Below are 23,220 nucleotides of genomic sequence, written 5' to 3'. Positions count from 1 at the left end.
AGCTTTATTTGTAATAGCCAAAACGTGGAGACAACCCAGATGCCCCTCAATAGACTGGATGAACAGACAAAACATGGGACATCTATACCCTGGACTATTCAGCAACAAAAAAAGACAGACACACAACAACATGAGTGAATCACAAATGTATCACGCTGAGTGAAAGAAGCCGGATGCCATCTACATGACCTGCAGAAAAGACAAATCCGATCCTTCCCAGTGAAGGAAAACTGACCAGCAGTGTCCCAGATGGGAAGTGGGGTGGGAGTCAGGACTGACTGCAAAGGGGCAGGAGGGAACTTTCTGGAATGATAGAAATCTTCTAGAACTTGTCTGTAGTGGTGGATACAATACAATTGTTGAAACTCACCAAACCATATACCTAAAATGGGTCAACATTGTTGTATGTCAATTATATACTTCAGGAGAAAAGAAAAAAAACCTAGAGTCCCCCCACTCCCTTCCTGGCTTCATTTTCTCCAGGACATTTCCACTCTGGCATGCATTACCTATCTCCCCACTAGAATGTCAGCTCCACAGGAGTGGGAACTTTTGTTCTTTGCTCTGTCTTCAGTTCCTTGAGAGGATATTGTAGGTACTTAATAAATATTGGACGGATGGATGGATGGATGGATGGATGGATGGATGGATGGATGGATGGATGGGTGGATGGATGGATGGGTTTAGTCCCTGAAGGCTCAGAGCTAGTAGATGGGGATGGCTGTTGAAAGTGTCCACACACCCACCTGGAAGTTGTCAGACAAACACCAGACCGGTAGGGCCTGTGAGACTGTGGGAAGTGTCATCATTCCATCCGGGGCTGCGTCATCACTCGGGCATTTGGACAACGCCATCCTGGGGCTGTGTCATACCTACCACCAACCCTGGCAGGTGGCCCAGCCCGGAACTGATGCCCATTGGCTGGCGTTTCCCGTGGGTGCTCTGCGTGTGGAAACCAAAATATTACCACAGAGGGTGGAGCCATAGAACGGAGCTGGACAAAACTCAGAATGTGGCCTGTGGTTGCTCTAGGGGAGGGGGGAGCAACTGTACCTGCACATCTCATGTCTGTCTGTCTGTCTCAGATTTCTTCTTTCTGTTTTATTTCCCTGGGTTTAAAATTTCTTTCTTTTTTTCCCTTTCTTTTCTTCCTTCCTTCCTTTCTTTTCTTTTTTATTCTTTTTTTTTGCATAGGGAATACATTCACATAGTTCAAAATTCAAAAGTTACAAAAATTAAGATGTGAGTCTCTCTCTCACCCTGGCTCCAGCCAGCCAGTTCCCCCACAGGCAGCCAACGTGCAGGGCTCACGGTGTAACTCTCCAGGGAGACTTTATGCCAGCAAGAGTGTGGGGACATATCTTCCAGTTCCCCAAAACAGTAGCACACTGTGTGTGCCATTCCACACCTTGCTTGTTCACCAACCCAGGCATCCTGTCATTCCACATCAAGTGCACGCATGGCATCTTCCCTAAGGCCGCGTGGGATTCCATTGTGTGGCTGGGCCCAAGTTGGTTTACCCACTTCTCACTGATGGCTGTTTTCAATTGTCTGCTATTACAAATAATGGCGAAATAAATAACATTATATATACTTTGTATGGGGGCATTTTTACATTTAAACAGTAACTTACCCACATTTAAACAATGAGAGAATAACCTACTAACTGATTTTTGAGATCTGGATTCTTGAGAATTTGGAAGCTTTGGTCCCCCTGAGCCCACATTCCAGGGGGGTGATCATGGGCTGGGACAGGCCCCTCTGCCCCTGGGGCTGGGGCAGGCCCTCTCCATTCAACTGCCCCACCTCGTTTTGCCAAGAGGAACACCAAGGCCCAGGCAGGGAGTGACACACCAGCCTGAATAAACACTACTAAGTCTCAAGGAGCCCCGAGGGGTGAGTGCTGGGGTCACAGCAACCCCCAACTCACCTCCCTTCCTGCCTCTGCCCTCCCTGGCCATGGGACCTTGGGTACATGGCTTCACCTTTCTGAGGCTCCTTTGGAGGAAATGAAGATACCACTTTACAATGGCACTCTCCCAGGAATGAGCTCCCCGGGCAGAACTTTGCTCTGTGCTGGGCGCTTGGGGCCTCATAGATGTACCTTAGTTGGTTTGTGTATGTGATTCTTCCAATGGTTTACATACCCAAAACTGGCAACTAATTCTTTTAAACCTTGTCAATGCATAAAGTTAGGCCTGATAATGTCCGGGATTAAGGGATTTATCCTAATGACATACACTGAGGTGGAGGATGGGGGGACCCAATAGTCCAGTTAGGAAGTAGCAAAGCTGGGATTTGAACCCTGGCAGCCTGGCTTTAGGTGCTACTAACCACCACCCCTTCCCTATCAGAGATCAGAGACCCAGGGGGCCAGCAGTGAAGGGAGGGGACTGCCATTGGGCAGTCATGCCACCCCCAGCACACATACACACACACACACACACACACACTGGCAGGACAGGACTGGGCCAGACTTGGGTTCCAGTAGTAACCGTACTATGTGCTAGCCTGTAACCTCCAATAAGGCAGCTGTCTTCTCTGAGCCTTGGCGGCCCCCCGGTAAGGCAGATACGGTGCAGGGCGCGACTGGATGCAGACCAAGAAAAAGTTCTGCAAGCTGCAAAGACTGCAGGCATGTAGGGGATTAAGGGGTTTATCCTGCCAGTGGACTCTGAGGGAGGACGGGTAGGTGGGGAAGGAGGTTGGGGACATCCAACAGGCCCGGTGTGCCCTTAAGAACCTCCCAGGGCTGCCTGGCCCAGCTGTCAGGAAGCTGCGATCCCAGCCCAGCGACAGGCTGGCAGGCTCCAGACAGAGCCCCCTGGCTCCAGCTGGGTGCCATAGTGAGGGTAGGGGCCAACCTAGAGGCTGGGCTAGGCTATTTTCATCCCCCAGGAGGGCCAGGGAGAGCGGCCCAGCTCCCTTCCTCCCCGACAGGGCCCTGTCACCTCCACAGAACCTACCTAGAGACCACAAATGCCTCACAGCACAGCTAGGGAAGCCAAGGAACCGAAAGGTGAACAATTATCAAGGTCACCCAACCCGGACCTCCTAATTTCCAGGAGCCAGTTCTTTCCTGTATGCCATTTGCTCACTCCTTTTCACTCATTCTTTCATCCAGCAAATATTTATGGGATACCTACTGCTCCCCAGGGGATGGGGACACAGCCTAGGGTAGAGTTAAATCCCTGCCTCCTGAAGCTGCATTCTAGTAAGAGACAGAGGCAAGAAACAGATCATGTGGCCTCTGTTTACTGTGAGTCAGGGGCTGGTATGTATTTTTCTAGCAAGAAAAAAAAAACCAGGATAGGGAGCTAGTAATTGCTGGATGCTGATGGTTTAGGTAGGGAGGGTGGTGAGTGGGCGGGCCAGAGAAGGCCTCTCTGAGGAGGTGACATGTGAGCAGAGACCTAAATGACATAAGAGATTGAATCATGTGCATATCTGGGGTAGGATAGACACTGGCAATGGAAGTGGCAAGTGCAAAGGGCCTGAGGTAGGAATGTGTCTGGTATGTTTCTGGAACATCATGGAGGCAGTGTGGCTATAGCAGAAGAGGTAAAGAGGATGTGGGCAGGGTAACAGGAATCTAGGTCATGAGGGCCTTGTAGAGCATAATTAGACCTCTGGGTTTCATTTCAGCCTCCCTAGCAAGATTACCCTCGAACTGTTCAAAGGCTCCCATAACCCTGCACGGTCTGGCCCTTGTGCTCCAGGTCCAGCCCCACCCACCTTCTCTCTGTTCCTAGAATCTACACACCACAGGGCCTTTGCACAAACTGTTCCTTCAATCTGAAATCTTTTTCCACTCCTATCCCCTCTTCTCTTTAACTCCTACCTATCCTTCATATCTCAGCTCAAACAGCTCAGGCTTCCAGACCTCCCTGGCCAAGTCAGCACTCCCTCCTTCCTTCCAGGGCCTAATTTCAGTGACCATAAAACTATTGGGATGGTCAATTAACGTCTGTCTGCAACCAGGACTAAGCTTTTCAAGGATGGGTGTTCTGGTTCATTTTGTTCACTACAGTGTCCCCAGGGTGTGCCTCGTGCTAACAAATACGTGTTGCATTAATGAACAAATGAATAGCACAAGCACTTTATAAAGATTGTCTCCTTTCATTCCATTCTCTCCAGTTTGTGAGGCTCAGAGAGGTGAGGCAGCTTGACCAAGGACAGATAGCAAGTAAGTGGCAACACCACGATATCCAGGTTTCTCTGATTGCCAAACTGGGAACTTCCCCTTGGCACACATAGGCTGTGCTAAATTGAAAACCAGCTGCAATCAGACCTCCATGCTTGTCCTCATGCCCTTTTGCAATATGACTAAGAGATGGAGTCTATTTCTTGACCCCTTGAATCTGACTCAGCCACGTCACTTTGTCTAGCCGGTGGGATATTAGTAATCAGAACACAAGCAGAGTCTTTCAAAAGCTCATGTGCATTGAAGCTTGTCTTCTCTTGCTCAATGTGGAACTCCAAGATTACCATGTGAATGGACCCAAGCTAGCCTCATGGAGGTGAACCTCATGGAGGTGACTGGAGGCACCCCTCAAACAGCTGCCAACTGTCAGACATGTGGGTGAGGCCCTCCTAAACCAGCTGACTGCAACCACATGAGTGGGCTTGGGTAAGACCAGAAGAACTGCCCAGCTGAGCCCAGGCTGGATTACCAGTTGATAGAATCATGGACTAATAAATTGTTATCTTAGGCCACTAGGTTTAGGGTGGTTTGTTATACAGCAAAAACTAACTGATACACATAACCAGTGAACATACACTGTGTAGACAACACCTACACACATACACATGTGCACATAAATGTACATAAATGGCCTCCTATAGAAAATGTGTCAGCACCCACGTAGACACACCCCTTATAGGTCTCATGTAGACACTCCCAGCCATCACCCAACCCCACACATGCCTCTATTCAGACCACTATTCAGGCCCACATGTCAATATAAATACATTCTGGGAATGGGTAGGTCAACAATACCCAAGCGCTATGTCCCTATTGCTGCCCAGCACAGTGCAGGGTATGGTGAAGGACTCAGCAGACTTTAGTTGAACAAATGGATGAATAAAGTGAAGGGCACAAAATGAGCCATAGGTTGGCACAGTGAGCAGGCAGTGCTGAAAGGTTCCGCCCGTGGGTAAATGGAAAGGCCTGGCGGTGGGGGTCACAGCCTCAGTTTTTATCCCTTTTAGAGACCCACTGGCAGGGACATCAGGGGGTGCTCAAAAATGCTTACATTACAGATTGTACTTGTGCTTGAGATTCTCTTTTGAAAATTGGTCCTACATTTTTTTTTTTTTTAAGTGTTGGGGGTTGTTAAAGAGCACTTGAAGGGTTCAGGAAGGAAGTTGGAACTAATACATTACCTTCTATGTGTAACTATGGGGACACTGAGGATGTCAGAGAATTAAGGTTGGGTTGGTTATGAGGAAACCACAGGAATGAAAAGCAAGGCAGGCAGTAACTCCAGGAAAAACCAAGAGTTTCACAAGAAAGGAAATGTAACCATCATATGAGATTTGGCTTGGCAGGAAACAGTATTTGTATAGTTACAGTATAAATAACACTAAATACTCACTTAATGGAAAATTGTGATAAACATAGATTAAAAGGATAAGAGGTTGAGAAAAGTTAACTCTTCCTTGATAATAATAATTATAAAAAGAAACATTTTTGACCACTTCCAGAGTAATTATTCTTGTGCACTTTACATGTTAAATCCTCATAACAATCCAATAACTTAAATATTCTTATTACTCTCGTTTTACAAGTGAGGAAACTGAGCACAAGGAGGTTAAGTCACTTGCCTGGGGTCATAGGGCCAGGAAGGGGAGGGGCTGGGATTCAAACCCAGGCAGTCAAGCTACAGAAGTGACACTGTGAAGACGTCAGACTGGAAAGTCAGGCAATATTTGCCTAAAATTAATCCAGAAAAACACAGGAAAAGCATGTTACTTAGAAATACGGAATAAAGTACCAGAAGAAATAGTTAAAAGAGTTGAATGTGGCTGTTTTGGGGGTCAGGAGTGGGAAGGACACGGCAAGGAAATGCTTTTTATTAGTACTACTTAATTTATACAGATACATAGAAATATCCATGAGCTAGGGACAGGAATTGACAGAGAAGGGACATGAGGGAACTTTCCATGGTTATGGTGTTGTTCTATATCCTGACTGGGGTTTGGGAAACAGTATGCATTTGTCTAAACTCAGCAAATGGTACCTTTAAGATCTGTGCATTTCACAGGATGTAAATTTTACATACACACACAGAGGGGAAAAAAAAAACTTTAAACAAATACTGATCTCTATGATATGCATGCCAAAGTGCCTTTAAGGGGAAGCATACTGATGTTTGCAAATTACTTTGAAAAGCTTCAAAAAAATAGGTTGTCTTGATAGATGGTTAGATGGATAGATGGCTGATAGAGCACATCTAACAAAATAGGAAGAATTGTGCATCCAGTAGGTAGGTATTTAAGTATTTGCTATAGCATTCTTTCAACTTTTCTTTAAGTTTGAGATTTTTCTTAATAAAGTGTTGGGGAAAATATATGAATGCATTATCTGAAAAATAGTATTTTTTTAAAAACCTGAATGGGGTGTTCCGTCTTGGACCAGAGAACACCCACACGGCTCTAAGTCCATGTGCAGGTCTATCTGGGGGGGGCAGCTGTCACCAGGCTCTTGCCTATGTCCCCCCCTACCCTGGGATCTAAAGTCAGGGCCCTATAGACTAATTCCTCCATCCCTCCCTGCTCCCCCTGGACACAGGGTGTCAGGCAGGATGGGTGTCTCCTCTCCCTGGTCCCCTTGAATGCCTCTGTAGCAGAACCAGAACATTTCACCAGGGAAAAGAATAGGGCCCTCTAGCTACCTCCCATCCTCTGCCAAAAGGGTACACTGAGGCCTGGCAGGTGGGGACAGGTGCCTTTCCCAGGGGCCCATCACACCTTCATGACAGGCGTGAGCAGCCAGATTGCTGGGCTCCCAAGCCCACGTGTATATAATTAGCTGCTGGGAAATAGATCTGGGAGCAGATCTCATCTCTGCCTAATTAGGGGCTGGGCAGCTGGGGCCAGTCTGGCCTGGAGGCGCTGCTATGGAAGCCAGGCAGCCCCAGGGGAGGGGGCAGCAGCTGCTGGCCCTCGCTGCTCACTGCCCCTCACACTCTGACTTCAGGCAGAACAATAGAGAGGCTGTTTCCGCAGATCCCTGAGGCCAACAGAAGCCCTCACCCACTCCCTCCCCAGATCCCCACAGGGGAGGCTGATGGGCTCCAGAATTCTAGCAGGAGGGAAACCCTCCTGGAACCAGGGACCAGGAAACACCTTCTCCACTTCCAAGAATGCCTCCCTGCTCTCTTCCCAACAGACCCTCCCAAAGCCCTTCTTGACTCCCCCCGGCCCAGCTCTGGGAACAGGTCTGGTCTTAGGGCAGGAGTCACTGCTCCACATTATACGACCATGTGTTTGCTGATGAGCTGCCCATTTTCTTCCACCCAACACAGCGGGACCTATGTCTGGCTTACTCACTACTGGGCACCCAGCAGATGCTCAATAAAGTGACAGCAGGAAAGGCTGCCAGGACCCAGGACAGGGAAGAGAGGAGAGTCAGGAAGGCAGAATGCCACTGACTGTGGGGTGTGACCCCAGATTGGAGTACAGACCCTCTCTGTGACAGCCCCCAAGCCACTACCCCTCCTGTTCACAGACCCTGGAAAGGTCACTTGTTCAGTGACAGGATGAGTGTGAAGGGTCTGCACCCACCACTCAACCTCCTCCAGGAACAAGGGGTCTCCCGGCCCATCCTCCACCAGTCCTGTGATCTAAAATGCAGCCAACACACCCCTTGGGTTTCTGGGATGCTGGCAGCTCACAGGAAGGGACAACACTTACGTGGCACAGAATTCTGGCCCGGTTGCCTGTAGGAGCTAGTCCTTGACACCTCAAAGGACATCTCCTCTGCAGAGCCTGCCCAGATTATCCCTCCTGACCCCATCACTCCTTTAACTTGGGGACCAGGAGGCTCAACTCCTGCGTTGTCAGACCTGCTGAGTGCCTGTGGGCAGATTATAGCCCTCCCTGTGCCTCAGTCTCCCCATCTGTATCATGAGGGGCTGGACTCCATTCTCATGAGCTTGAACACCACTCTCCTCTATAACCCAGTTTCCCCTTGTTTCCCTGAACCACCCAGGCCCAGCCCAATCCCCTGGGGGTTGATTGTACACTGTCAGACAGACAGACAGACAGACAGCTGGGCTGACCTGGATGTTTGTCAACAGCCCAACGGAAATCTCCTCTTTATGCTTAAAATAAAACTTACATCAAACCTGTCACCAGGGCCCCCATTAGAGCTTCCTGTTTCTGAGTGCTGCAGCCGACACAGCCTGAGGGAGGAAACACCACCCAGCCCTTCCCCACTCCCACCCCGGGCGTGGGCAGAGGCCACCCAGGCTTTCACTCTTTGCGTGCCTGGCCCTAGCCCCGGCTGCCCTACCAGCCAAGGTGGCATCTCCCAGCAGGGAACCTGCCTGGAGGGAGACAGGAAGGAGCTGAGACCTCAAAGCCCAGTACCAGCCATCCTTCCCCTTGCCCCAGTCCCCTGAGGCCCAGAGACGGAGACTGGCTTATCCCGGGTCACCCAGAGTTGGAGGCAAGGCCGCCTGTTTTGTGCTGACCACCCCAAATCCCTCTTCCTCTAAGATCTGCTTCCAACCCCCAGTCTACAGCCTCTGTCACCTCCAGTTCAGGGTCTGTGCTCTTTGAGCTTCCTGCCCCCTTGGGAACTGGGTAGCGATGGGAAGGATCCATGCAGCCATCAGCTTTTCTCCTGCAGGTCCCTTCCTGATGCAGGGGAAAGACCTCAGTACCGCCTCTATCCAGATTCACTCTGTGGCCAGACCCAGTTTCCTCCTTTATGAAGGAGGCCTGTAGGCCAGCCAGGAGGGGGGGGGGGGCGGGGGTGATGAGAATCCCCTCTCAGGTCTCAAGTCTCAGGCCGGGCCAAACACTGAACTCATGCCCCTCTCCCAGATCCTGGGATGAACAATTATGGAGTTCTGAAGGCCCCATCCCAAGACGTCTCCCTCCCCTTCCTCTTGTGAACACAGAAGAGTCTGATGACCCAGCCCTTGAAAAACAAACATTTGTGTTTATTAACCAAAGGGAGGGAAGTCAGAGCAGTACAGACTCCCACCAGTCCTTCCTGTAGTCTACCCACCTAGGCCAGGCTGCCAAGGCCCTGCCTCCACCCAGAGCAAGTTCCCAGGGAACCAGGACCCACTGGGAAAGGAAGAGGAAGTCAGCAAAGGTTAGAGGCCAAGGAAGAAGGAAACAGAACCACTAGGTAAGCCTAGTAAGATCCTCTGGCCCCTCACTCTCAGCGGAGAAGGCTAAGTGCCCCAAATCCAAACCCACGAGGAGAACCAGGCAGGACGCATGTCAAAACCCCTACACGTGAGGGGTAGTGGGTGGCCCAAGGTCAAAAGGCAACTCTCTCCAGGGTCAGTTCTTGCCAGACGGATGCTGGTCCAGCCTCTGAGCCTCTGCCTCCATACCAAGTTCACACAAGGCAGCAACCTCCGGTCTGCCCCAAGCCAGGGAATGGATGTGGAAGAGGTCAGGGGCCGGCTGCCTCTCTCAGATCTGTCCTGTGGCAAATGCCGAGCCCAGTGGAGGCCTAGCCCTCGGCTGCCGGGGCATCCCGCGCCTGGCGCAACCCATACAGCCACTTGATGACGCGGGCGTTGCGCTCCACCACCGACACACCATAGGGCACGCGCTCCCGGGCCCGCTCCTCCACGGTGGCAGAGCTGCGGCGCGAGCAGTCCCCCTCGGAGCTGCCGGGCCCGCCACTGGGCCCGGCCAGGGAGACGATGTCTGAGCTGGCCCGCGCCAGGTGGGCCACACCCAACCCCCGGGCCTCCTCTGGGTCCAGGCCGCAGAAGTTAAAAAATCGCTCCAGGTCAGCTGCTGCTCTGGAGAAGCGCTCACTCAAATCCGACTTGGAGCGCTGCAAACCTGGGGGCCGGGCTGGGCCGGAGGCGGTGGCAGTGCCTGGCGATGGGCAGGGCCCGGCAGGTGAGGCGGGCAGGGGACGGACATCCACTCGGCGGACGGCAGCCGTACTTGGTGGCGGGCGTGGAGGGGTGGCTGGGGGTGCCTGGTGGGCTCCTTCTGTCCGTCCAGGCGTACGGCTGGCCTCGGCAGGGGACGCGGGACTATCACACAAGTCTATGAGGCTGCTAAGGATGTCCAGGTCCAGCTGGGGCCGGCGGCCAGGGCCAGGCAGGACTCGGCGGCTAGGTGTGAGCACTGTGCGGCGAGTCCCAGGGCTGAAGAGTGGCTGTTTGGACAGCAGGGGCTGCACAGGTTCCTGGCGGGTGTTGGCCACGTGCAGGCTCTTGACGTACTTGGCCTTGTCGGCCTCCAGGCGCTCCACAGCACTAGGTTTCCGGGCTCCACCATCTGCTGGCCTCCGTAGCAGGTAGCCGGGGACTTTGGTCCGCAGGCGGAAAGGTAGGGCAGAGGTGTCCCGGGCTCCTGGAGTCAGTGTGTCCACAGGCATGGCTGTTACATACCCCAAGGGCTTCGGTCTGAGGAGACCGGAGAAATGAGGAGACAGATCCAGGCAGAAAGTTGGCAGCTGGATGCTGGCAACGGCTACAGGGGAGGAAAGAAAGAGGCTGAGCACGCTCAGACAAAGGCTCAGCCAAGACTGAAAGGGGCTGAAGACGCCTTTCCTATTAAAAGGTAATAGCCACGCCCCTGGTTCAAAGGGAGCCAATCAGCAGACAGAAAGCCACCACTGAGGGGCCTGTGACTCCACCCACACCCCGCCTCCCTTCTCAGAGGACCAGGCCCACCTGAGGCCGAGAGAAAATAAAAAAGTGCCAAAGAAAGACGTGAGCAGCCTGGGCAGAAAAGACAGGACAAGGCACGCTTTAAAGGAAGCAAAGTGGGCTCCAGGCCATATGCTGGGCACCAGCCAGCTTAACCTCAATGGGTCCCCTTAACAGCTCTATTTTGGGGCGCCTGGGTGGCTCAGACGGTTAAGCGTCTGCCTTCGGCTCAGGTCATGATCCCGGGATCCTGGGATCGAGTCCCGCATCGGGCTCCCTGGGAGCCTGCTTCTCCCTCTGCTTCTCTCTCTCTCTCTCTCTCTGTCTCTCATGAATAAATAAATAAAACCTTAAAAAAAAAAAAAAACAGCTCTATTTTGCAGATAGGGAGCTCAACGATTAAGCTAACCCACCAAGTTGGTGGCTCTGCCCCCTTGCTTCCAAGCAGGGAGGTGCTGGTGCACCTGGTGACCCAGAGAAAGGGCTCCAACCCCACACGCTACCTGGACTGCCCCCAGACAACCTGGTACCACCTCCCACCCTTACCCACCCAGGCAGGAAGCTGTCCCGTGCTATTCACCCGTCTAGACATGCCAGGCCCCAGGCATAGCAATAAAACTGGTGGAGGAGGAGTGTAGAAAATCTCCATCCCCCACTCCAGTGAAGTCCAGACACTCATCAGCTTCCAGTATGGGACTTCAGTGCCAGGCCCACAATGATCCAAGGATGCCTGTCAGCTAGAAATGTCAGCCCTGAGCTATGCTGTTCCAAGAGAAGCCAGAAAAGCCCACAATCACACAACCCTGCTTGAGAGCATCCAGCAGACCCTGGATCTGCCAGCAGCCAGAGGATGGGCATCCATAGACAAGGGGGCCCACACCCAGGTGCACAAGTGTCCACAGGATCACCTAAGCATCAGGGCCTGGTGCCCCAGGCATCAGGCCAGCCCTGATCCTTTTTCCAAGAAAGGGCTAGAGCCACAAAGTGTCCCCAGCCAACTCTCCCAGAGATGGGCTAGAAGAAAACCTACAGACCAAATCCTGAAACTTCTCTTCTGTAAAATGACAGAGGAGGACTTTATCTAGGTAATTCCCAAAAGGACTTGTCATCTACACCTGTGTTGTCTAATTTAATGGCCACTAGCCACATATGGCTACTCAACTTAGCTTTAAATTAAATGAAAACTTACACTCAGTCACACTAGCCACATTTCAAGTGCTCGACGGCCACTACACTGGTCACTAGGGCAGACAGTGCAGATCAGAGATGTCCATCCATAGCCGAAAGCTATACTGGACAGCCCCACGTGGTCACCCAGAATGACAGGAGGAGAGTCTGCATCGGGGTGGGAAGGCAGGGATCCCCTACTGTGTGCTAGACATTTGACACCATCCTCTTCTGGAATCCTCCAACAAGCCTGTGAGAAGGGTCACTGTCATCTCATTTTATAGTTGGAGAAACTGGAACTAGAGAAGTGACCATCCTAGGTCCCAGAGCCGATAAATAAGACACAAATTCCTATGAGGCCTAATTCACTCATCTATTACGTTTATGTCATTTTACACTCTGTTCTTCTCATTCCCCTAAAATATCGGCTCCATGAAGGCAGGGGGTTTGTCGGTTTTGCTCACTGAATCTGTTTTGGGACATTGCTTTCGACACATAATAGGTATTCAATAAATTGTTATTGAATTAGAGTGTCCATGGGGACGAAATGTGAACGGGCAGACCTTGGATAAACCAGAGAGGGACACATCCAACCCACTGCAGGCATATGGGTCCAAGGTGGTAGGTATGGAATGTGCTAGGAAGCTGGAAATCCAGATGGGCATGAACACTCTAGAGTCTTAAATCTCAGCATATCCGCCAATAATAATTTTTAAAACATGCATGGATGGAGCAAACAAACATGTTTGCAAACAGATCTGCTCTCCCCACCTCAATCTAGCCCCCAGTTTGAGGCCTCTGCAGGGGCAGCAATGGCAAGTTAAGAGAACCTTGGGCGCTGCCGGCCCAGAGCCAGAGCTGCTCCCAAGGTAGAAGAGATGGAGTAGATGGGAAAGTAAGGCTGCCCCACTCGGACGACACCCAGGAGACCTCAGGCAAGAAGGGTCTGATTGGAAAGGCAGCCCCGCTGAGCCCTGTCGAGCTAACTAGACTCTGCCGCACCCCCGGGGCCTCCGCCTACCAAACCAGTCCAACCCGTTGGCGGCGGCGATTCCCTCCCGGGCACCATCCGGGAAAACAGAGGGAAGAAGGAGGTCAGATGGGCAGGGCCAGGGCAGAAACCCCGCGCCCTCGCACCGACCTGCGGGCCGCAGGGGCTCCCCCCGCCGCCCGGACACACGCAAGGAGCCAAACCCGGGTTGGGGGCCGCTGGCCAGCTCGCCCACCTGCCCGCTGTGCGCCCCGCTCCAGCAGCTGCGCCTCTTGCACACTCGGGCTCCTTATCTGAAATGCGGTTAAAAATAGACCTGAGCCTCCAGGTCTCCTGGAGGATGGAGAGATAAAACAGGTCGAGGACTTTCGCAGCACCTGACCAAAAGGCTGCGCTCCAAACACTGGGCTCTTGGTTTTTATCATGACTCTGACGACCCAACTCCCAGATCGCGCCCACCCCCACCCCGGCGGGGTCTCTAAGCACGCTCAGGACCGCGGGTCGGAGTCGGAGCCGCAGACAAAGGAGGCACGTGATAGAGGCTAATCCTAAACTGATCTGATAAGCCCCATTTCACAGGTGGGCAAACGGAGGTGTGGAGGCTCCGGCGAGTTAAAGCCGGGGTCCCAGTCCCCGGGTGGGACCCGTCCTCTCTGAGGCCTCCTCTCATCGCCAACGCCCCACCCACGTATTTCAAATGCTACCCACAAATGGCCCCCAGAGCGGCAACCGTGAGCCTTCCTCCTTGTCACCATACCCCCTTCCCACCTGCTTCCCTGGAGACAGCCTTAGGGGTTGGGGGAGCTCAGATGCTCGCTCTGGCTTCTGCCCTAACCCCCTTCGGGGCGATCTTGAAGACTCCCAGCGGCGGCGGAGGCCGCGAGCCGCCGGCGCGCTGTGTGACTCTGGCCGCTCGCCGCCCCTCTCTGAGCCGGGGTCGACCTGGCTCTTAAACTAGGGGGCTGACGGCAGGATTCTTCCCGGCGGGAAGGCGGGCCCCTGCCCTGTCCCCGCCTTCCCGAGAAGGGAGGGCTGGCCCGGCAGCCCCCTACCCCGGCCCGGCGCCACCCGCCCGCACATACCTGGCTGCGCGCTCGCCACTACCGAGCGCTCCTCCGGCCCGGCCCACGGGGAGCTCAGGTAACACGCGTTTGCGCAACTTCCGGCGGCCGGCCCCCGGCAGGTGAACCCGCCGGCCCAGGTATTAAGCGAAAGGGAAGAACGAAAGCCGGGCAGGGGCGGGAGCCTGAGCCTTGGCGCGCCGGCAGTGGGCTCCCCTCGGCGCGGGGACCCGGTCCCAGCCGCCCCGACCTACCCCAGGAAGCTGTCCCGCGAGCCGGGGCCGTCCACACCCGCAGTTCCGGCGGCCTGCAAGGGCACCCATCTTGGAGATGGCAAAACTGAGGCCCCCTCCCCCACAGCCACAGTGCCCGCGTTAATGTCTACTGTGCCGGGCACGAGAAAGTGCTGTTCCTGGTTTTAATTAACCCATTTTAATCTTCCCAACAACCCCTATGAGGTGAACTCTATTATTATCCGCATTTGACTAATGAAATCCTGAGGCTGAGACAGGCTGAACCAGTTGCCCAAAGTCACCCTGAGGAGTCCGACCTGGGCACTTTCCCTCTAGACCAAGCCTTAGTGCCACCCTTTCTACCTGTGTGTCCCTGAGCACGTTGCTGGACCCCTCTGGCCCTCCCTTCTGCCACTGAGGAGAGTCTCACCTTCCAGGCCAGGTCAGTGTGAGTTCTTACCGTCTGAGAGTGCCTATAGAAACCCTGTGCAGGCTGTGAACATTTAGTAACAACGGCAACAATAGTAATAAGAATAACTAGAATTTTTGAGTTCCGGGCACTGTACTTATGTAAGTGTCCGGACATCCCCGCCTCCCATAGGGGAGGAACTATTTAATCCCCATTTTACAGATGAGAAGACTGCAACACTGCAGGAAGGAATCCTTGGGAGGGACATGATTGTCTCCTCTGCCAACCCAAGCCCTATCATGTCACTTCAGGTGGCACACTTGATTGGACGTTTCCATTGGGATCCTGAGGCCCAGAGAATGAAGTGCCCACTAGCGTCGGGCCTAAGCTCTGGGAAGGCAAAGAGGTCCCAGTTCCATGTCTGTGCCCAGTGGGGGCTGCACCCAGATTGGGATGGAGGGCTATGAGGGGACAGGAAGTGACTCAGAGAACAACTCTCCTGCCCCTGAGAGTGAGTCAGCTCTGAGGCCTCCTCCAGGCCCTGGAGCCTGATTTTAGGGGAATGAGGGAGGCCAGCCTAAAGACCACCATTCCCACAATGTTCCTGCTGGGTCCCTCTGCCTGGCCCTCTACTGAGGCAACAATGGGGGGAGGGCGTAAGATGGGAGGGAGGGCTCAGTTAGGCAATAATAGTAGTAAAAGCAGGAAACAATAACATTTCATAATATAACAGGAAGAAATTTTCTAAGTGCTTTCTCTGTACCTGGCACTGTTCGAAGCTCTTTATATATGTTGACTCATTGAATCCTCCACTCACCCTGAGGTACTCCTATTACACTCATTTTACAGTTGAGAAAACTGAGGCACAGAGAGGTGGGGCCACTTGCCAGAGGTCACGTAGCTGGTAAATGGCAGAGCCAGGATTTGCACCCAGGAACCACTCACCAAAAGACTCTATAGCCTCCTTCTCTGGGCCCCAGAGGGAGAAGCCACCTTAGGAAGCATTCCTGGCTGTGGGCCGGGGTCTCAGATTCCTCAGTTGTAAAATGGGAGCAAGATGGCAATATTTTCCCAACAGAAATTAGATCTCTTATGGCTCCAGATCACCTTAGAATAAATCCCAAACTCTCCACTTGGTCCTCAGGCCTTCCAGGATCCAGTCCCTGCCCTCCACTCCCACTGAACTCCAGGCTTTTCTGCTCCAGCCACAAAGCCCTCCCTGCTGTTCCCAAACACACCAAGGTCTTTCCTGCCTCAGGGCCTTTGTACCATCTGTTCTCTGCTTAGAACCTCTTAGCTCACCTCCTTCAGGTCTCACCTCCTCAGAGAGGCCTCCCTGACTACCCTGAGGCTCCCGCCAACTCTCTCACCTGGTTGTTCCCTTCCACACATTCATCCCACACTGTCATTTTAGATATTCACTTATCAATCCCTCATTTCCTATTTCTGTATTTTCATCCTCCAGGGACCAAGCACACAGGTGTGTGCAGGGCACACCGTTGACTAAGTGGCAGGACTGGAACCCAGGCCACCTCAAAGACTAAGGCCCTTCAGCACCAAGCCTCCTCCCAACCCCCAGTCCCACCGCAGGGGTTCTCCCTCCTCTCTCCCCACTCCCCTCCAACCTCAAGTCTCCCCCATTCAAGCTGGACCCTGGCCACTTCTAGATGAGCCATTTTTTCTCCGGAGACATCACGTCCAAACCTTTGCACATGAGGGGTCTGCTCCTACAGTGCCCTTCCCCACTCCAGCCCCACGGCCACCTCTGAAGCATGGACTCTGGGACCAGCCTACTGGGGTTCAAATCCAGCTCCGCCCATGATTAGCTATGAGACCTTGGGTAAAATAGTCAACTTTCCCAGGCCTCGGTTTCCCCAACTGTAAAACAGGACTTGTAACAGTGCCTCTCTCCCAGCCTGTGCATGACAAATGCCACCAGAATGTGACTCAGCGGTGCCCAGCTCCTGGGTGAGGACTTCACCACCCAGAATGTTGACCCACTTCTCTCAGAGTTTACAAATCTAAGCACGCAGGGCCACTTCAACAGACATTTCCTCAAAGAAAGTGTACAAAGGGCCAATAGGCACACGGAAAGATGCTCAGCATCATGCATCATTAGGGACACGTAAAGCCAAACCACAGTGAGATAACATGTCACATCCATCAAGATAACCAATATCACAACAAGCAAGCAAGGGGAAAAAAACCCAAAAACCACAAAAAAATATCAAGTTTTGGTGAGGATATGAAGAAACTGGAATCCTTGTGCCCTGTGGGTGGGAATATAAGATGGCGCGGCCACGGTGGAAACAGTATAGCACTTAGGAAAAATTTAAAAGGCATTACCATAGGACCCAGCAATCCTACTCCTGGGTATATACACAAAAGAACTGAAACCAAGGACTTGAACAGATATTGTACCCCAATGTTCATAATAGTACTATTCACAATAGCCCAAAGGTGGAAGCAACCAAGTGTCCATAGACAGATGGACAGATGAACATAGGATGGAATATTATTTAGCCTTTATAAGCAAGGAGGTTCTGACATCTGCTACAACATGGGTGAACCTCGAAGACATTACACTAAATGAAATAAGTCAGATGCAGAAGGACAAATATTGAGAAAAAAAAGGGCAAATATTATATGATTTCATTTACATGAGGTACCCAGAGCAGTCAAATCCACAGAAACAGAAAGTAGAAAGGTGCTTCCCAGGGACTGGGGGGAGGAGAAAATGGGGAGCTGGTGTTTAATGGGTATGGAGTTCCCATTTAGGAAGATGAAGAAATTCTGGAGGTGGATGGTGGTGAGGTTTGTGCACAGTGTAAATATACTTCATGCCACTGAACTGTACCTTACAAATGGATAAAATACTCAATTTTATGTTATATATTTTTTTCCAAAAAAAGAAAAAGAGAGCCCATGGTCTGGAGTCAGAACCCCCAGATTCACATTCCTGCTCTGGATGACCTGGTCCAAGTTACTAAACTTCTCTTGCATTCAGTTTCCCTTTGTAAGGTGGAAAAAATAGCAGCAGTAACTACCTGACATCATAGAATTGAGGGAATTAAATGAGTGCATGCTTATAAAGTACATGGCACATAGTAAGTGCTCAGGAGGTGTTAGTGATTGTTTATTCTTCGCTGAGGGGGCAAGAGGTGTGGTTTCCATGTTTAGAATTTTCATGACATTCTGCACCCCTACCCCACCCCTTCCTTCCACCTGCTTCTCTCTTTCTCTTCAGTAGAAGCCAGGCCCTGACTTGGGGGGAGACAGGGAGGCCCTCACCTGCCCCAGAGGAGGATCAGGAAGGCTCCAGGCAGCAGGGAGGGGGCCGGCCAATAGGGCAGCCCAGCTCGATTTCAGCCCAGCTGTCCGGGTCAGAGACACCCAGCTGGGCATCCTCCAGGGCCACGCCAGGCCCCATGCTATTTCTGGAGTCTCCCCAGACACTCATGCCCTGGCCTGCCAGCAGTCAGCCTTGCCCAGGGCACCCGTGCACACATCTCAGTGGGCTGAAGGAGGGCTGTGGGCACAGGCACCTAAAGCACTGATGTCCTATCGGCCAATGGACAGCCCGACTCCGCCAACCCAACTTTCTGTGCCTCGGTTTGTACCTGAAGTTGCAAAATGAGGACAAAGGGACTTGCAATGGAGACACAGAGAGACCACATGTATCGCCTCAGGGAAGGGCCCGGCTCACAAGGATGGGGAAGGTGGAGGTTGGGGCAGACTCACGGGCAAGTCCACTTCCTGTCCCGGACTGCCTCCTTCCCAGGCCTGAGCTCACCATCTTATCTTGGCCCGGAGATGTGAAGAAACTTGCCCAAAGTCACACGGCAAGTCAAGGACAGATCACAGACAAGGCAGTGATCTTATGACTAAATATATATTCTGTAATGATTTATATATATCTAATTTTTTCAACCAGGTGCTATATGCCTGTGACTCAAAATTCAAAAACTATAAAGAGAAGGAAGTAAAAATAAACTCCTTCCCACTCCTGTCCCCAGCCACCCAGTTCCCCTCCCTGCAGGCGCCACTATACCCAGACAATTGTGTGTCCTTCTAGGGAGATTTTAGGCAGATACAAGCAATAATGGGCATATATTCTATTTTTTTACAGGTATGGCAACACGCTGTGTGTACTGTTTTCACCTTGCTCTTTTTACCCAGTAATACATGTTGTTTTAATAATGTTAATATATTATTAATTCTAATATGTTATTAATATACTTAATAATATAGGTTGTTCAATAATACACGTGGAGGCACATCAGTACATAAAGAGCCGCCAGCCCCTGCTGATGACCACTTAGTGTACGTCCAGACCTGCCCTATTACAAACCACCCTGTGACGTCTCTGCACCTACATCGTGTTGCCGACAAGTGGGACAGCTGGGCTGGGGACGTGCTTGTGATCGTGACAGAGACGCTGTACTGTGTTCCACAGAGGCTATGTGAGTTGATCTCCACCAGCAGAACACACAGCGAATAGTGAAGAACTGTCAATCACCTGGGTGGCCCAGTTGGTTGAGCGACCAAGTCTTGGTTTCTGTTCAGGTCATGATCTCAGGGTCCTGGGATCGTGCCCCCTTCCCCAGGGTTGGGCTCCCCTCTCCCTGTGCCCCTCCTCCCTTTCGCACACTCTGTCTCTGTTTCTCTCTCTCTCTCTAAAATAAATCTTTTTAAAAAATAATAACTGTGAGCTTTAGTTATCTTGATTAGAGGTTTTGGCACCCCTCAATTTTGCCCTGGAGGCGAGGGCCTCACTTGCCTCACCCTAGCCCCTCCTCCTATCACATTCCAGTTGAGGAAGATAATCAACTCCCTAATAAGTGAAATACATAGGACATCAGATGGGTAAATGCCACCGAGAGAAACAAAATAGACAAGGGGGAGGGCAGGGCATATGAAGTCAATAAATATTTGTTGAAAGAATAAATGAAAGACTTATTTTCTTTCTGAGTTCCCAGAGCATCCCCAGGAGGCAGGGCCTGGTCTAGGTCAGATGCTCCAGCCGAAGGGGTCGCACCCCATCCTCAACTCCAAAGTCTCTGATGACTAGTGGCTTCAGGTTGAGTGGCTGCCTCTACCCATTCCCCCAACCTGGGGCAGATTTCCAAGAATCTAAAAGCGGCTCCAGGGCCAGAGCACCTGCTGCCCACCTAGCATCTAGCCCATTAATGTCCGTCCTGCCAGATCCCCCCAGAACAGCCCTCTGAGAGAGACAGCACTACTGTCTGGACCCCGTGGGCAGAAGGACCCCAAACGAGCCTGAGTCCAACCTCTGGCGTTCTGGAGAAGAGAAGACAGCTGCCCAGAAGGGGCACCCAGAGGACGGTGCGGGAGCGGGGCCGGAGGGAAATGATCCAGCCAGGGCTCCTGGGCTTAGCAGCCTTCCGGCTAAGAGGCTGAGAAGCTGACCACCAGTTGCGTGTCTGGGCCTCTCAAGACAAATCTAGATCTACCCAGACTGGAGACTTCGAGGTGGAGACCTGAAGGACCTGAATTGGATTCTCCGGCAGACCTCGCTGGGCTAGGACACTTGCCTCTCTGCCCCTCAGCGTTTTCCTCAGTGAAATGGGGTACCACCGCCTCCCCGCACGTACGACGCGGGGAGGACGCCTACAGCAGGCGCTCGGTGAACGGAGCCCCCCAGACCCGGGCTCGCGCCCCAGACCACCCGCCCGCTCACCTGGAGCCCGCGCTAGGCGAGTCCTGGCTCCTCCCGGGCGGGCCTTGGAGAGGCTGACAGCTCGGACCCGGGCTGGGAATGGCCACGCCCAACGCGTTTCGGAACTGCTGCGGACCCGCAGGGGCCTCTTCGGGGCTGCTGTGCGCACCCGAGATGGACGGGGGCACCTGACTGTCCCCAGGCCCCCACCAGAGCGGAGGTCCCAGAGGCGCAGAGGAAGGGGAAGTGAGCTCGTCGCTCTGCCCCCCACCCCCGTCGCCGGAATGGTTTGCCCCGGACATCCTGATTGGTTCCTCGCTTCCGTTCGAACGCCGCGCCGCCCGGGTTGCCAGGCGACCGCTTAGCTTCGGCCCAGCGAGTGAACGCCCCGCCCCGGCGCCCAGCTCAGTCCCCGCTCAGCCCCGCCGGCCTGTTCTTCCCGCGCCGCCGCAGCTCAGCAGCCTAGTTTTTTCCCTTGACCAGGACTTTCTCCTGGTCCCCAACAGGATGACGCACCATTTAGGGTCCCCAGCTAGTCTCCAGGTCCGACTTTGCAGCTCGCTGTATGAGCCCGGGCTAGCCCCTTTCCCTCTCTGTTCCCCTAACTGCACAGTGGGAAGTTGTAAAATGTGCATACCTAGCAGTCCTGAACTTTACTAAGGAAATGACCAAAGATATGAACAAAGATTAATATAGCCCAGAGTTATTTAACATAGAAAGATAATGGAAATAACTCCAATGCTCAGCAAAAGAAGATGGGTTATATAAATCCATCCTGAGGAAGAGCTAAGTTTATTGAGCTTTTTACATGCCAGGTAGCTTCACATGACATAACTCTTGTCGGTGCTCATGGCATAACCCTTTGAGATAGGTACCTTTAATTATCCCCACTTCCTGATGAGGAATGTTATGCAGTCATTAAAAATGATGTAGTTAAAGACATTTAAAGTATGAGGAAAATGTAAAGAAAGCTTTTTAAAAGTATGTTTCAAAGCACTATGTACACACAACTATGTATTAAATGCATAATTGTAACATCAATGTATTTGTGTATAGCCATTTATAATAGCAGTTCATTTCTTTTCTGTGCTTTTGTGGATTTTCCAATTTCCAACACTTAAATATGTCAAGAAAAAAAAAACACAGTTTTAAAAAGGATCGGAATAAGTTAACTTTAAGTACCCTTTGAGATGAGGAAATTTCATAGTTGTGAGTCACTGTTTGGGTCTAGGGCATTGTTGAATTTGGAGCCAATCTCTGTTTTCTAATCCAGATGGTGACTTTCATTCTTTGATTGGATTGTCAATGATTGAGCACTTACTATATACATACCTTGGGCTGGTGTGGGAGAGGGACTAGTAACATATCAATAGCTAACAATGATTGCACATTCCCGCATGGGCACCAATCAAATCAGAGTAGATACCGTCATAAACAGGGAGTCTGACTATATCCATGAGGACCAGCTAAATATCAGATGTGGCGCTAACTCTGCCCTCTGCTAGACCGGACTGCTCAAGGCTTTACATGTATTTTCTCACTTGACTTCATTACTATGTGGGGGGAGAGATTCTATTATTCTCATTTTATGAATGAAAACACTAAGGTTTGTCTGGATGCAGCAGGAGTCCTCTGAGCCGTTCTGTTATGTTGCTCTGTACACCATGTGTTGGCAGGAGCAGTGAGGAAAAGGCAAGAAGGATCCTGTGATGGCAAAAGACACAGAGAAAACTGAGCAGCGGCAGATCCAGACTGTGCACTTCCTCAGGCTTACACAATTTAGGGAGATTTGTTTAAGAAAAGAACTACAAAATTACAAATATAAAATTAGGTAATAAAGTGTTATTTGGCTAGAAAGATAAACGAAACCTCAACAAATGGCAAATTCCACAAATATTGCAAAATCCAGAAAAATAACATTATTTCTGTGAATTACATAATTGGCATACCTCCATAATAATTTTCACAGACAAGCTTGTTCTGGCTCGATGTATACATTTCATACCTCTCCTCTACTACAGACTGGCGGCATTGGGCACTGTAAAGCCATTCATATTTCTATATTGAGATATGACCTCTGACCCCCTGCACTTTCATGTGACAGTGTGAGTGGTGGCTGATGTCACAACCCACGTCAGTGTGCTAGGTAGGAGTATTCCTGGAAGTCATCACCAGTTGGTAATAACTTTTCACAAAAGTGACTGGAAACGACGTAAATAAAACCACTAAACCCACAGTAAATGTCAAGGTCCCCTTAGCCAAACCCCTCAAATGCTCATACCCACTTCAACATCATCTGAGATGAGGCGGCGTTGGAATGGAAGGAGATGGTGGTTTTAACAGAGCGAGGTTTAAATACAGAAGCATATGACCCTGAGAGCATACTGCTAGGGAGCCTGCCAGACCTTAGCTTCCCTGTCATTAAAATGGGAATGACAACAGTGGTGTCATGGTTGGATTCTTCTCTGAGATGTACAACTTTAATCAGGGGTTGGGAGATATTTGAGATGCTTGGATAAAGGTCCTGCTGACCCTTGTGTCTTCAAAACTTGCCTCTGCCCTACACGCCCTGGAGCTTAAAACAAACAGGATAATACAAAAATCCTGAGCCGTATTCCCTTAGGCAGACAGAGGGCAGAGAGAACGTCCCCCGGACTCCAAATAAGGCCACAGGAAGAGACCTAATTTGGGCACACTCAGATTCTAGAACTCTGAGCATCTTCACATGCCACCAGCATATTGGCAATGCTCCCTGTCTTCGAGGATTTGCTAAGCCCCTGGTACCAGCTCACAGTGATTAAAATCATCCCAGTCCTT

General features: G+C 51.5%; 1 protein-coding gene across 9 annotated transcripts in view; it reads right to left on the bottom strand.

Annotated features, from left to right (window-relative positions):
• The window catches only part of FAM110A (family with sequence similarity 110 member A), a 52,594-nt gene extending 32,035 nt beyond the window's left edge, over positions 1-20,559 (bottom strand). For 8 of the 9 annotated variants that reach the window (XR_010405815.1, XR_010405814.1, XR_010405816.1 and 5 more), the window contains exons 1-2: positions 20,425-20,559; positions 8,345-10,683 (exon numbers count right to left, since the gene is read on the bottom strand). Coding sequence is in view for 1 of the 9 variants with exons in the window: in XM_045885595.3 (XP_045741551.1) it covers positions 9,701-10,588 (888 nt within the window). In the remaining 8 variants the exon portion in view is untranslated. Of the gene's footprint in view, positions 1-948; positions 10,684-20,424 lie in introns of those variants that run through there. The other variant, XM_045885595.3, reaches the window with a different exon arrangement.
• Between the last annotated feature and the right edge of the window lie 2,661 nt (positions 20,560-23,220).

The sequence above is a fragment of the Mirounga angustirostris genome, unplaced genomic scaffold (assembly GCF_029215605.1).
Source record: "Mirounga angustirostris isolate CCGP_5_RB_7025 unplaced genomic scaffold, mMirAng1.0.hap1 SCAF_10, whole genome shotgun sequence".
Taxonomy (NCBI): Eukaryota; Metazoa; Chordata; class Mammalia; order Carnivora; family Phocidae; genus Mirounga; species Mirounga angustirostris.
Note: the sequence above shows the minus strand (reverse complement) of the source record. Positions and strands in the feature narration are given on the sequence as shown.